Genomic DNA, 15,930 nt, shown 5'->3' on the forward strand with positions numbered 1-15,930 from the left:
TCATCCAAACAGCTATGGATTTGTTTTGTTTTCTAGTAATGGGGGAGGGGAGAGCTTTTCATTATTTGTCATTTATATAGGTTTTTACATGAAAAATTTTAAGGTTTTTTTTAATGAGTGTTTTGCTGGCATGTATGTATGTATGTATGTTGTGTGCATGCCTACTGTCAACAAAGTCCAGAAGAGGCTGTCAGACACTCTGGAACTGGAGTTACAAACCTGTGAGTTGCCATGTAGGTGCTGGGACTAAATGCAGGTCCTTTGAAACAGAAGCCGTCTCTCCAGCCCCTCAAGATTTTAAAATATTTTTTAAAAGATCTCTGACACGGCACCATCTCAATAATCACATGACTGAATATGCCGAACTTACTAAAATTTTGTTTTTAAAATATGGGAAGGTTCACTATAATTAAATCTTTATGTATTTTAACTACAGATTTATGGAGCAATACTTTGGCACACCTATGTGGTATGTGATGAAACTTAAAAATTATTCGTATCTAGTCAGTATATATATATGTTATTAATGCATGTCTAAAATACGTAATCAGATTAAGTTGATTCATGTTTCCGGCTCCTTGTTGTGCTTTGAACTTCCTCCTCTAGATAGGCAAGCACACTACACACTAGGGTGGTGTGAACTCTAGAACCTGTAACTTCCGTGCAGGCTTTCGGTTTTGTCTTTTGTGTCCTTTGGAATGGCTAAGAGCGATTGCCAGGGACAGAGTCCGATAGAGGTTGGGGGCGTGGCTATGCAGAATTACAAGAGGCAGTACTGGGAGGCCTGAACCGGGTCAGTCCGACGGACAAAGCGAAGCTCCGCCCAATTCTGCTGTCGTTGACGCCTGCGCAGACCGCCCGCGCGGGTCCCCTGTGGAGCTCCGCGGTGGCTGTGAGTGCGCAGGCGCTGCGGGAGAAGGCAGTATGGTCTCGACAGGCCTTACGGGGTCTCTGGTGGCCTCCTTCTGGAGAGCAACAAGTAAGGCGATCCGCCCGGGGTCCCGAGACTCGGGGACCCTCCGGGAAAGCCGGTTTCTGACATGCAAATGCGCCGGCGCGGAGACCTGGCCGCGATGCCTTGTGACCTCCTGGGTCGAGCCTTTCCGGTGTGCTTAGCGGAGGGACCCAGGCTTTGCGGGTGGGTTGCTAGGAGCGCCTTGCACTGGGATGCAGCTGGGATAGTATGGAAAAGAAGGTCACTTCGGGGATGAGTGTCATTAATTTATTGTTTGCTTACATCAAGAATAATTTGTACCGGGCAGGTGGTGCATACCTTTAGTCCAGCATTAAGAACGCAGAGGCAGGAGTATCCCTGAGTTCAAGGTCAGCCTGGTCCAAATGTACCGCAAACTAGTCAGATAGATGAGTACACGTAACGAAAAGCACCCGAATCCAAGACCTGTTAGAAAAGATACTTGCATGCTTTCTGTAGAAACTAACGTTTTCAAAACTGTTGCATTATTTCTCAGTATTTTCCTCAATTAGCATCCCGAAGATGCAGAATGTTAGTTTAATTGATGACTTCGCTGAGAAATTACGGAAACTGAAGACAGAATCACTGCTGTCTTAACAAGTAGCCCGAATTTTTTTTATAAATAAACTTTCCAGTTTTTCCCTTCAAATACTTAATACCTGTTGGTTGTTAAAATCTTGATCTATACAGACTATTATAGATAATGAAAGGCTAGCTCCAAACCCTTAGGTGGTAACTTTAATTTTTTAGTTTTATCCAGCATTCCACTGTTTTAAAATAATTATGTCATGTTTGATACCAGAAATTATATATATATATATATATACACACACACATGACATGTACGTATGTAAAGTATAAAGCAAAGGGAACATTAATGAACCCATTTTCCCATTGAAATGTTTAGATGCATTTTGTATCCATTGTTTTTTTTTTTTTCAACTACTCTTACTTCGAGATCACTCCGTACAGAAATGTGAGCTGGTATCTTTTACTTGTGTATGATACACTGTCTATTCTTACAGCTGCTTGGACAATACCAGAAACACTAGCATAGGGTACTCCACCCTCTGGAGTGTTTCCCATGCCCCAGCATGGTAAACTCCTAAAGGAAGGATGCTGTTAATTGATTCTCCTGTCAGGGTTGGGACAAGCCAACTGCTTCCATATCCAAGGAATTGAAATTAAAGCCACAGATTGCAAAGTCGCAAATGAAACTTTGAATTCTTCTACTGCAAGAGAGCCACGGGTCACAATGAAGAAGGCCCGGCTAGGGCCTCGTTAGTGGGTGTACAGGGAAGAGGAGGTGGTTACTAAGGAGCTGGGGTTGTTCTCATTTTGATTAATATACTAGGTAGTATAATCATTTTCTGTATATGTTCCTTATTATGCTTCTGGCTTCAATCATACATTTGCCAAAATAGACATAAGATGGTAAATAGAAGATTTTCCTTTTTAAAAAAGAAAAATCACCTTTAGGGCTCAGTTTACCTTACTTGCTTCAGAGAGGGATGTACAACCATCCTGGTGCTGGGGGCGGGGCTTATGTTGCTAGGTGCGTCTCTTGGAGAGAAGTGTGTGTGCATACTATGTATGGTAAGGAAATTAGGCTGCCAAGTGCACTATTAGAAGACAGTGTACATATTTGTGCATATCCCAAACCAGATGAGTCCGAGGTTACTAAGCTATTCCGTACACTTCCCCGTCTCCTTACTTTCTAGCTCTTTCGAGCTTGGAACACTGGTTATCTGTCTTTATCGAAGGGAAATAGCTGTGTAGAACCGAGGTGTGGAGGAAAGAATTTTTACTGTATGCCATTTGTCCTTTTTGAACCATGATAAATGGTCAAAAAAACAAGTAGACAAAATTAGGGTTTTTTTAAAGTAAAATATTTTTTTTTCCTCCGTTAGGATCCTCCCTTCTGAGTCACTCTTTGAGGACAGTGAGTTATCAAGAGGGAAAACCTGAACCTGTGAAGCAGCCTCTTAAGAAGTCAAAGTTGCCAGTGGGTCGTTTCGATGCTCCAGAGGACTCACACCTGGAGAGGGAGCCGCTGAAGAGTGAGTGGAGTCACCGCTGTCTGTGCTTAGCACAGCAGAGAAATGCTAGCTCCTAGAACATGAGTGCAAGAACTGAAATGTGCTCTCGCTTGCTGTTAGCACTTCTAAAGGCTATGTCAGTGAGTTAAAATCCTATATGGACGGTCTGTGGGTGTGGTGCTTACTTCTTGAAAGGTTTCAGGTTGGTGAGACGCCAAGTGCATAAGTACTTGCCGGACATGCCTGAGGGTCAGCCAGAGCTTAGATTCCAGCACTCTTGGGCTGACAGCCATAACAGCCCAGTGTATTTCCAGCACCGAGAAGACACAAAGAGGCTCTGGGGCGAGTCAGCTCTCTAGACTATCTGAATTGACAGTCTCTGGGCTCAAATGAGAGACCTTCAGGTGGAGAGCAATCAGGAGAGATACCTGAAGTCAGTCTCTGACCTCTGCATGCACACACACAGAGGTACATGGATGCACACCACACAAAGTGCACAGATGCACCCACACAAGGCCACACATACAAGCATACACATGAAGTAATAAGGGCGGCGGGGCTGCGTTCCCAGCACCCCGGCCGCCTGCTCGGCTAGCTTATGCCCCAAAATAATTACACAGACACTGTATTCTTTTAAGCACTGCTTGGCCCTTTAGCTCTAGCACTTACAGGCTAATTCTCACATCCCGATCAACCCATCTCTAATAATCTGTGAGAACCGGTCTTACCGGGAAGATTCTAGCCTAGTCCATCCTGGGTCGGAGCTTCATGCCGGGAGCGGGGCATGGCGTCTCTCTCAGGCATCTGCTCCCTAGAGGAGAGCTGTCAAGTCTCTGACCTCACTTCCTCTTCCTCCCAGCATTTTGTTCTGTTTACTCCACCCACAGGGCCAAGCAGTTTCTTTATTGGCCAATGACCTTCCTCCATCATACACATGAGTATACACACATGTGCAACTCTCACCAAAAAGGTGTAAAGCTAGAAATCTTGGCACGTGTCTGGAATACCAGCACTCTGTAAACTGACAGCAGAGAATCAGGAATGTGAGGCTAGCCTGAGCAACACAGATGGTCTCAAAGAAAGGGTTTCTAAGTTTGAGTACTTTTTTAGTTATTTGGGGGGGGGGTGTTTGATTGTTTTATCTTATTGATTTGTTTTTACTAAACTTTAATTATTCAAAAGGTAAAACATATAAGTTAGTATCTTCTGTGATCCAAATAACAAACCTGCATTTGTTGATAACATTCTGCTGCTAAGAAAATCCACTGCCGTAGCTCATCATTGATGTACAGATAAAGCCGAGGCATCAAGGTGCAGTGAAGATGCCAGGCTTAGAAAACGACAGAACACAGGACTCCATACTGGAGAGAAGACATCGCTCATTCTCTTAGCTCTAATAACCTTCCTTCATTGTTCCCTGTCATCTGTCCACTGGGCACAAAGTGGCAACTGAAGGGACACTAGCCCACTCCAACGTGCAGCTCTGGCAGGCCTTCCCCTTCTCCCCCATTCCCTCCATCTTGCTAAAAACCATTGGATTACCTTCCTGAAGCAAACCCCCAAGGGCCACATTCACTCATTTGGCCACTTCCTCCTCCTGAGGCTGACTACCAGGATCCAGATGTCAAAAGATGAACTCCAGCGATCAAAACCCCTTTGACTCACCTAATTAACATGCCAGTTAAAATTGCACATCTCATCCTAACGCGGGGTTTTCCTTGTGCCTTTATAAACGACTAATTTCCTATGTGTCATGTCTGTCTCCTCTCTGTCCAGAGGTAGACCTTTATCCCTCCAGGACAGATACCCCTATCCTCTTTCCCTGGTTCCCTTTGCCCTTTCCTTGGTCCTCTATCTCCTGTCTTTGTCTCTTATTCCCTGGCCTTTGTCCCTCTGGGGCAAATAAATCTCCTTTGTGTTGAGAATTTGGTCTTGGGCTCCTGAGCCAATACTTTTCCTGTCTTTCAGAGTGTAATAGACTAAACATAATTTATCATTGTTTTTCTTCCTTCTCTAATTGTATGACTTTAATTATGCATATCTGTATGTGTATGTCTCTTTGTGTGTGGGTCTGTGCATGTAGTCAGAACTACTGTATTCCCTGGAGTTGGAGTTAGAACATCTGGGAGTCTCCTGCATTAACGCCAGGAACCAAATTCTGGTTCTCCAGGCTGGTTCTTATTTTGATTGTGTTGGGTGACTTTTCATGGGGAGATATTTAAAAGGTCAATTCATCCCAGATAGGGCGCCTGTAGGCCAAAGGAACGGTTCTGTCAAATCAGTGAGTCAGCGAACTTATTGGGATTCCCGGCAGGAGCACGGGAAAGGGATGTATGGGTTGCTTTTTCTTATTGCATTGATACAGTCCCTGACAGAAGCCGCTAAAGGAGAGGATGGCCTGTGGTGGCTCACGGCTTGAGAGGGGTGCAGCCCTATCATGACAGGCAGGCATGGTGACAGGAACGTAAGATGACAGCCACATTGTGTCTGTTGGCAGGTGGCAGAGGCAAATGCCGGTGCCCGGCTTGCTTTCTGGTTTTCAGGATCTCAGGCATGGTATGGGGTGAACGTTCAGGGTGGATCTCTCCGTCGATCTGGAAGCTCCCTCATAGAAACACCCAGATAGGTCTCCTAGGTCACTTCCTTGCACACATGACAGCTGAGATTAACTGTCACGTGAGGCTACTTACAGGAATATGGGCAAATCCCAATCAGGAAAGAGGTTCGTTTTGGCTTGCAGTACAGTTCTGGAGGCGAAAGTGCTAAAAGTGAAATGCTGGCATCTGGGCTTCAGCATGGCTTCCAAAACTTACCAGTTAGAGTTCAGTCCCGAACTCGGCTGTAGAGAAGACCGGTTCCTGAATAACCGGTCCTCTTCCCTCAACGCTCACAATCCAAGCTCATACACAACACACATACGCACATGCACACCAGCAATCAATGTCATTAAAACAAGTTTTAAATACGGGAGTGGTCAGTGAGGGAAGGTAGGTAACTCATTGGAAGAGTGCCAGCTCAGCAGGCGTGGAACCCTGGCCTCATGCTAAACCTGTAAATCTGACATGGTAGTGCATGCCTGTAATCCCAGCACTAGGGAGATGGACGGAAGGAGGTTAAGAAGTTGAAGGCAGGCAACCTGGGCAACATGAGGTCCTATTTCAGGAAGGGAATAAGGAAAGATATTGTCGCGAAGTGTTTGTTTATTTGTCTTGGTTTGATTTTTGTTTTATTTTTTGGGAAGAGATCTCACTCTGCAGCCCTAGCTAGGTGGCCTGAAATTCCCTTTGTAGACCAGGCTGGCCTCCAACTCACTCCTTACTCTGCCTCCCAAGAGCTGGGGTAAAAGGCGTGTGCCATCACATATGGTTAAATTTTTCAAAATGTTTGGCTGGAGATTGTCTGGCCAGCTCTATTAAAGTGTGATTTAAAGATACATATCTGTGAGTTTTCATAAATGTTTGCAGTCATGTAAACAACATTAAGTGTAAGTTATTATTCCTTACAGAGTTATCTTTTGCTTATTTTTAAATCAACTCCATCCCCACCTCTTCATTCAACCATTGATTCATTCTCAATCCCTGTAGTTTTGCTTTTTATAGGGTTTTATGTAAATGGCAGACTCTGTAGGCTGGCATCCTTTGCTCTGTCTACTGTGGAAGAGATCTGTTTTAGGAAGATGCTTTAGCACCCATGCACGGTGCGGCTGGAAATGTAAGAGGCAGAACACCGATGGCACAGCAGACCACGGGAGTGCTGAGTGAGACACTGAGTGTGTAAGGCAGGGGTAATAGGAGGAGGAGGAGGAATCAGTGAACTTCCAGGGTATAACAAACACAAAAGTCAGGAAGTACAGAGGAGAGAAGGGAAAACAGGAGGCTATAGTCAAAGAAGAGAGAGCTCAAGAGTGAGAATAGAAGAAGCACTCAGGGGACAAGGAAGTCCAGTGGGAGTCCAAGTGAGATGAGCCTCCTTATAAAGAGGTTTAGGGACTTTTTTTGTCTCCATGTGTGATGGTCCTTGGTGTGGATGTCGATACGATGGAGGACGGGGTGGTGGGAGATGACGCTATAATCTGATATTCATTGATGTGCTCAGCAGTGAGAAGGGGCATCTCAATGTGTGCATACCATTGTGTGTATGAATATGCACATACATGTGCATATAGTGTATTCATGTGCATGTATGTGCATGCATGTGTGTATGTGTTAAGGATCTCACTGTGTGTGTGTGTGTGTGTAGTAAGAGTGTCTCTGTGTGTGTGTGTGTGTGTAGTAAGAGTGTCTCTGTGTGTGTGTGTGTGTGTGTGTGTGTAGTAAGAGTGTGTGTGTGTGTGTGTGTGTGTGTGTGTGTGTGTGTAGTGAGGGTCTTGTGTTCTAGACTAACCCGGAACTGCTGGACTCAAATATTTCTCCTGCCTTCAGTTCCTGAAAAGCTGGGACTACAATCACACCGTTCAAACGAGCTCAGCATATTCTTTTTTGCTAGTACTGTCCAAGCCCTGACCCCAAATGTGAGGGTATTTGGAGATAATTAGGTTGGGATCATGTGGGTGAGGACCTCATGGTGGGACTAGTAGTACCCTTATGAGAGAGAAACTGGAACCCTCACTGCCTCCCTCTTTTCCAAGTGACAGTTCAGAGAGAAAAGACAGTAGTCTGTAGCTCAGGAAGAGGGCCTCACTCCAACCCAGCCAAGCTCCTCCACCCCACTGAGACTTTTAGTGCATAAGCCACACAGTCTGAGTGTTTTGTCTCAGCTTTCCCTGCGATCACACCCAGAGAATCCCAGGAATGGGGAGCAGAGGAGCTTCCATTATAGGCTTGGGGGGTAGCCCAGAATTTCCCCAGAAGACAGAATGATGACCAGGATAGGGGAGAGTTAGGCACAAATACAGAAAAGATAAAGATTGAAGAAATATTTGGAAAGTTTCAAGGTGAATTCTGTACCTTCTTTGGTTAGTCTGCAGAGGGGCTGCAGAATTTGGGGCAATGATCTTTTGAGTTTTCCAAAAATACACCATTCAAGATAGGAGGTTCTTTCTGACAGCTGGTTCTTCATCTGTTCTTTCTCTACACAAGGAGAGCAGCCTGTGGGTTTCAGTTCAGGTTCCATCCAGCTGTTCTCCCGCTGTGTGACACTCAACAACTCTGTACACCTGTAACATAGGGGCAGTGTTGTTTCCTGACTCATAGAGTTATTATGTGGACTGAGTGAGTTAAGGTGTATAGAACGCTGAGAATTGAAAGCCCAGTATCAGGTTATAACAGAAGGATCATCTGACTCTCAGCATTTAACACCAACCTGGCAGTATTAGTGATACCTAACATCAAATTGACCAATTAATTAAAAATTAAAATCGTCAGAATTTGACTTGACTCACAGTGAGGACTCCTATCAGGAAAATGTAGCACATTTGTGTGTGTGTGTGTGTGTGTGTGTGTGTGTGTGTGTGCGCGCGCGTGTGCGTGCACGCGCGAGCATATGCTTGCATATGTTTGTTACTGGAGACTGAACTTGACTCGTGCTAAAGCACGCATTCTGTTACTGAGCACTGTTCTCAACCCATGAACACACAGTATCAAGTCGATGATTTCACATAATGCTCGTACAACCCATCTGCTGAAGCCAAAGCCTCTGTTAAGGAGCAGTAGCGCTCACAAGTAAAACCAGTCACCTATACATACCTGTCTCTGTGCTAAACGCTTTACATACGCTTGTTCAGTCAGTGCTGTGAGGTAAGTATGACTACCACCTCCGATAGGCACACACCACGCATGTCATACCGGAAAGAAAATGGAGACATTGAACTTGTTTCTAAGCCTTCCAAGTTCAGTGAAGAAACACCCTGGCCTCACTGCTTCCCTCCTGTTGGGTCCAGCACCACATTTGAAACTATATTCTAGTAGTTTCTAGACCTGAAAGTGTTCCACGAATTGGAAGTCATTAGTGTTAGTGGTGAAGTTGATTGGATATGAAAAATGTCTATCTCAGGTTCCGGAGGTAGAAGAGGAAGAACCATGTATATGACTCTTTTAAAGACTGGATAAGCCAGGCACTCCCAACCAGCTTGTGCAGCCCTGTCCGCAAAGCTGACCACATTGTTTTCTTCCATCTTCCAAGGCTGACCGCCTTGTTCATGTCTCCTGTCTTCCTTAGAGTTTCCAGATGATGTGAATCCAGTCACCAAAGAAAAAGGTGGACCCAGGGGCCCAGAGCCTACGCGATATGGAGACTGGGAACGGAAAGGACGCTGTATCGACTTTTAAGTGGCACATTCATGAACTGCAGAACCTTTTTCTAATGACTTCACATTGTTTTCCTTTGAACTATCGTTGAAGTCATGTCATTTTCGTCCTGTGTTGTAAAAGACTGACGGCCTTGCGGAACAAACACTGCTGTAGATTAGGAAGGTGGAGACCCTTTTCCTTCACACGTCAGCTGAAGTCTGTCGGGGTGGGAGTGCCATGAGAGCTGCACGCCTTTGCCTTGATCGTTAGCGATTTAATCAGCTGCTTATAAAATGCACATGGAAATAAATAGTTTTAAAAGATTTTCTTTAGATTGATTATTTTATACGTGTGAGTGTTTTTCCTGCATGTAACTTTGTGCTTGGTGCTCATGAAGGCCAGAAGAGGGCACCAGACCCCCTGGAACTGGAGTTATGGGTTGTTGTGAGCTCTCATGTGTGCGGTGGAAACTGAACCCAGGTCCTCTGCAAGAGCAACAAGGTGCTCTAAACCTCTGTATTTATACCTGTATGTCTGTGTATGTGTGCACGAATGCAGTTGCCATAGAAGCCGGAAGAGGGAGTCAGGTTGTCTGGAGCTGTAGTCATGGGCTGTTGTGAGCCTGCTGACCTGGATACTGGGAACCAAACTCAGGTCCTCTGCAAAGTGGTACCCTGTCTTAACCACAAAGCCATCTCCCCACCCCAAGAAACTAACCTTTACATGGCTGTTGCTATGACTAGGTGTGCGCGTAAGTTTTCGTCAACTTTACATAAACCAGAGTCATTTTGGAAGCAGGAGCCTCAGTTGAGAAAATGTTTCTATCAGACTGGCCCTGTGGGCAAAGTCTGTGGAGCATTTTCTTCATTAATGACTGACGTGGGTGGGCCCAGTTACTGTGGGCAGTGCTACCATTGGGCAGGTGGGCCTGGACTGCAGGAAAAATCAAGTTGAACCAGCCATGGAGGACGAGCCGCTTAACTGCTCTCCTCTGCTCAGTTCCTGATGTACTGACCCTGCTTTCCCTTCATGATGGACTTTAAATGGTAAGATGAAACAAATTCTTTCCTATCTGAGTTGCTTGTAGCCAGTGTTTTATTAAAGCAACAGAAATAAACTTAGGACACTAGAATAGTAGCTTTAAAAGATTTTGCGTGTGTGTGTGTGTGTGTGTGTGTGTGTGTGTGTGTGTAAAGAGAGAGAGTGTATGAGGGCAGATGTGCGGAGTGAATTTTCTCCCTCCAGCTAGGTTCCAGGAATCAAGAAGTCAGGTGGTCAAGCTTGTGCAGTAGGCCTTTGACCCAGTAAGCCACCTCACTGGCCCAATAGTGACTTTTAAAATGGGGGCTAAGAAATAACAATGAAGGCCATAGTGATCATACAGAATATTTAATTTGGAGCCAAATGACTTAAACTCAGTTCTGGCCCCACTTCTTGATGTCACTATCACCCCGAATCTGTGATTAAATGTCCCTGTACACTGTAGCCCTTTGTGTAAACTGGGGATAATAGTGGCTGACAGGACAGTTGGGTAGATTAAATTAATGAATTCATGTGTGTAGTGTGAATTCTAATGGGGCTTAATAATAAAAACCAGGAGTCAGATATCAAGGTGGACGCTGATGGATAAGAGAAGCAGAACAGCCAGCCCCTAGGTCTTACCTCTACCTCAGACCAAAAGGGCAATCCCACCTCTATGAATCCTTGGACTGAGTGCCATGAGCTCCTGCCTCCTCCTGCCTTCTATTGCTCTCTCTGTGTCCTAGTGCTGGGATTAAATGTGTGGGCCTCCACCGCCCCGCCAGTTTCTTCTTTAGACTGATTCAATCTCACAGAGCCCAGGGTGACCTTGAACTCCTGATCTTTCCACTTCTTTCTCCCAGATTTGGGGATTGAAGGTGTGTGCGTGGTTGACTAGTGACTAGCTCCACCCTCTCATCTCCAGACAAGCTTTCTTTGTCAGAAACAAGCAAAATGTCACACAACACTATGCCTCAGGATTCCCGAGAGAAACAACCATGGGGAGGGATGTGTTAGTGTGTGCTCATGTGTGTGCCCGTGCGCGAAAGAGATTATGAGGAATTAGTACAGGAACAGGTCCTCTCTCCACTATGTAGATTCCTGGGATTGCTCTCGGGTTATCAAGCTTGGTTGGCAGCAAGTGCTGTTAGCCACTAGGCCATCTTGCCAGCCCGAAGACTGAGTTTGAAAACGGCCTGGGCAGCGGTTTCTTTAAAAGCCTTTAAGAGGGAAAACAAAAACTTGAACAAAAAAACAGCAAGAAGAGATGATTTCTTCCAGAAGCATCCTTGTAGATGTCTGAGGGCAATTTTAGCATGCATGTCATTTTCTGTAGATCGTGACACATGTCGTTTCTTGTGTTCACTATTCTTTTTTTTTTGTTTGTTTGTTTGTTTTTTGTTTTTTGTTTTTCGAGACAGGGTTTCTCTGTGGTTTTTGAGCCTGTCCTGGAACTAGCTCTTGTATACCAGGCTGGTCTCGAACTCACAGAGATCCGCCTGCCTCTGCCTCCCGAGTGCTGGGATTAAAGGCATGCGCCACCATCGCCCAGCTTGTTCACTATTCTTAACCATGGATGTGTTTTTCCAAATCACCAGGCTTCCTGTGGGAATGATTAAGAAAAGCAAACTTTGAAATATTTGAATTAAAATACTTTTATGTGAATTCGTTGAAGAATTATTAGTTAACAATAGTGATAATATGGGTGGGTGGAATGAAATGCGTATTAGTCAGTGAGATATAAAATTAGGGTGTAGAAAAGCAGAGGATGGAAGAGTCTACTCAGTTGACTTCGATAGCAGCCTCTACCCCGTGGTTAGAGCTGCCTCAGATCCTCCAGGCTCGCCAGAAGCATCTTCTGCTGAGTGTCCTCTGTTGCAGAGTTTGGGCCTTCAGCCCTCCTGACTGTGTGAGTTGCTCCAGAAGAACGGGTTTGCAGAGCCAACAGACAGTAGCATGCAGAGGGCTAACCATTGAGTGATGTGAGTTCTAAGTGCGCTATGACAGGAATATGCGGAAACCATCGGAGAGGACAAATGTGATGATGTGTATGAGTGCTTTGGCTGCGTGTATGATGTATATACGTGCACCATATGCATGCTTGGTGCTTGAGGAGGTCAGGATATTGGATTCCCTGAAACTGGAGTTACAGATGCTTGTGAGCTGCCAGGTAGGGCCTGAGAACTGAACCCTGGTCCTCTGCAAGATCAACAAGTACTCTTAACTGCTGAGCCAACTCTCCAGCCAGTGGCTAAACACTTTAAACTAGGTCAAGCAACTAATTCATATGCTAGTTAAACTGTATTTGTTTTTATCAGTTGTCATCTATAAGTTAACATTAGGTTTTTTTTAAAAAAAGATATTTTTATTTTATGTGCATACAGTTGTCTGCTTTTGTTTGTACGCCAAGTGCATGCAGTGCCCTTGGAGATCAGAATAGGGTGTCAGATCCCCAGGAATTGGAGTTACAAGTGGTTGTGAGCAACCAACAATATTTGTTCTCTTTATTGTAGTTTCTGCTAAGTAAAAATATTTTGAAAATATTCTGTAATTTAGTCAACCTCCTAAATTTAGTCAACATTTACTAAATTAACCTTCTGAAAAATATGCAAAATTATTTTGAATTATTAGCAAAAGACCATAAAAAGTCAAAATTATGTTGCTCTATACTATTTGTCACAATATGTGAACAAGAAAAGAGTTTAGATACTTCCAAAGCAAGTATAAGTAAGTAAGTTTTTTTCCTTTTATCCTAGGATTTGGGAGACAGAGGGAGGTGGGTCTCTGGGAGTTTGAAGCTGGCCTTATCTGTGTAATGAGTTCACACACACACACACACACACACACATCTATACATATGCATATGGTAAACAAAATCTTAAGATAATAAACCCTTGCTAATAATAACATATTTCAGGCCAGTGAAATGGCTCAGCTGGAAAAGGCACTTGCTGCCAAGTCTAATGACCTTAGTTCAATACCCTGGACTCCATGGGGAAAGGAAAGTACAATCCTGTACAATAAAGGAACTTCTGGAGGCATCACAAGCTCTGACTTCAAACTCTACTACAAAACTACAGTATTGAAAACAGCGTGGTATTGGCATAAAAACAGACAGGAGGACCAATAGAACTGAATCAAAGACCCAGATGACAATCCACATGCCTACGAACACCTGATTTTTGACGAAGAAGCTAAAAATTTAAAATGGAAAAAAGAAAGCATATTCAACAAATGGTTTGGGCATAACTGGATATCAACATGTAGAAGAATGAAAATAAATCCATATCTATTGCCATGCACAAATCTCAAGTTCAAATGAATCAAAGACCTCAACATAAAGCCAGCCACACTGAACCTCATAGAAGAGAAAGTGGGAAGTTCACTTGAACACATTAGCACAGGAGACCACTTCCTAAATATAACCCCAGTAGCACAGACACTGAGAGAAACAATTAATAAATAGGACCTCCTGAAACTGAGAAGCAAAGTACATGATCAACAAGACAAAATGACAGAATGGGAAAAGATCTTCACCAGCCCCACATCAGACAGAGGGCTGATCTCCAAAATATACAAAGAGCTCAAAAAATTGGTCATCAAAAGAACAAATAATCTGATTTAAAAAATGGGTATAAACTTAAACAGAGGACTCTCAACAGAGGAATTTAAAATGGCTGAAAGACACTTAAGGAAATGTTCAACATCCTTAGTCATCAGAGAAATGCAAATCAAAACAACTCTGAGATTCCATCTTACACCTGTAAAAATGGCCAAGATCAAAAACACTGATGACAACTTTTGCTGGAGAGGATGTGGGGTAAAGAGAACACTTCTGCATTGCTGGTGGGAATGCAAGCTGGTACAATTCCTTTGGGTGTCAGTGTGGCAAATTCTCAGAAAATTAGGAAACAACCTTCCTCAAGTCCCAGCAATACCACTTTTGGATATATACCCAAAGGATGCTCAATCGTACCACAAGGACATGTGCTCAACTATGTTCATAGCAGCATTGTTTATCATAGCCAGAACCTGGAAACAACCTAAATGCCTCTCAGCTGAAGAATGAGGAAGGAAGATGTGGTACATTTACATAATGGAGTAATTACATAGTGGAAAAAAATAATGGCATCTTGAAATTTGCAGGCAAATGAATGGATCTAGAAAATATCATATTGAGTAAGGTGACCCAGACCCAGAAAGACAAATATCATATGTACTCACTCATAAGTGGCTCTTAGACATAAAACAAAGAAGATCAGCCTACAATTCACAATTCCAGAGAACCTAGACAACGATGAAGATCCTAAGAGAGATATACATGGATCTAATCTACATGGGAAGTAGAAAAAAGCAAGATCTCCTGAGTATATATGGGAACCATAGGGGAGGGTAGAAGAGGGGAGAGGAAGGGAGAGGAGCAAAGAAAAATATATAGCTCAATAAAAAAGAGTTTAAAAATTAAATAAAAAAGTAAATGTTCATTGTATGAAAAGAATGGTTTGGGGCTGATGAGACGGCTTAGGGAGTAAAAGCACTTGCCATGTAAATCTGATGTCTTGAGTTCTAATCTCAGAATCTATGTAATAGTAGAGAGAGAGCTGACTCTGCAATGTTGTCCTCCGACCTCTGCACATGTCATAGCACACATGTGCCTGCACACAATACTACAACTACATAATCGACTATACAATTCTACACCTAAAGAAAATTTTAAATTATTAGTTACAGGGAGAGAAAATTTGTAATAGCACTTACTAGCAATTTATTAGCATCAAATGATATTTTTTTTGGGGGGGGGGGAAATGTTAGCATTTAATTGGCCTCCCTGAGTGGCTTCAGGCCACCAGAACACAGGCACCTCCAACACCCTTAATCTTCTCTTCCGCTCTTCTGCTGAAAAATTTGGCTTTCACGATGACAGGCTGCTTAGGGAGCTTTCCCTTCCCCACAACTTTGTAGTAGCCCGATCGCACGACATCCATGATGGAAGCAACTCCTGTCTTGTTCTTGGCAGCGTTGACCCGGGTCTGCTCACTGACCAGCGGCCACACAACTCCAGTCGTGTTCTTGGCAGCGTTGACCCGGGTCTGCTCACTGACCAGCGTCCACACAACTCCAGTCGTGTTCTTGGCAGCGTTGACCCGGGTCTGCTCACTGACCAGCGTCCACAGTTTATCCAGGTTGACAGTCGGGCAGAAGCTTTGGTTCTTTAAGTGGTAATGCCTCATCCCAACTTTCCCGAAGTAACCTGGATGATATTTGTCGAAGTTGATCCTGTGATGATGCATGCCTCCAGCGTTCCCGCGTCCTCCTGGATGCTTGCGGTGTTTACCAATGCGGCCATGGCCGTGGCTCACGTGGCCCCGGAGGTTCCTGGTCTTTCTCAGTCTGGATGGCATGGCCGTGGCAGAAAGGAAAAGCTCGAAAGCTAATATTATAAGTAGGAGTGGAATTTTCCAAGTGCAAGACAAGAATGGCATGAAAAGTCAACCACAGTTTTCTGAGAAATCTCTCCCCTTTTGCATGGCTTTACAGAGTGCATGCTATAGCAAACTTAAAAGTTAAAGACTCCTGTAATTGGGAGACACAGACGCAGGTTGCTCTCTGAGTTCGAGGCCAGCCTGGTCTACAGAGTAAGTTCCAAGTCTGTCAGTGAGGCCAGATCTCA

The 15,930-nt window shown here is 44.1% G+C and overlaps 2 protein-coding genes across 2 annotated transcripts; one reads left to right on the forward strand and one right to left on the reverse strand.

Moving 5' to 3' along the window:
• The first annotated feature begins 827 nt into the window (after nt 1–827).
• Nucleotides 828–9,562, forward strand: Sdhaf4 (succinate dehydrogenase complex assembly factor 4). Its single transcript, XM_041656409.1, has 3 exons — nt 828–979; nt 2,884–3,033; nt 9,169–9,562. The coding sequence occupies exons 1-3, from the start codon at nt 925–927 to the stop codon at nt 9,276–9,278; spliced, it is 315 nt and encodes a 104-aa protein (XP_041512343.1). The 5' UTR covers nt 828–924; the 3' UTR covers nt 9,279–9,562.
• Nucleotides 9,563–15,097: 5,535 nt separating this feature from the next.
• On the reverse strand, nt 15,098–15,661 carry LOC121451081 (60S ribosomal protein L27a-like). Its single transcript, XM_041656584.1, has 2 exons — nt 15,404–15,661; nt 15,098–15,289 (listed from the first exon to the last, which is right to left on the reverse strand). The coding sequence occupies exons 1-2, from the start codon at nt 15,659–15,661 to the stop codon at nt 15,098–15,100; spliced, it is 450 nt and encodes a 149-aa protein (XP_041512518.1).
• Nucleotides 15,662–15,930: the final 269 nt, after the last annotated feature.

This window comes from Microtus oregoni, unplaced genomic scaffold (genome assembly GCF_018167655.1).
Source record: "Microtus oregoni isolate MIOR12 unplaced genomic scaffold, Mior012 000007F_ref0000211, whole genome shotgun sequence".
In the NCBI taxonomy this organism is placed as follows: domain Eukaryota; kingdom Metazoa; phylum Chordata; class Mammalia; order Rodentia; family Cricetidae; genus Microtus; species Microtus oregoni.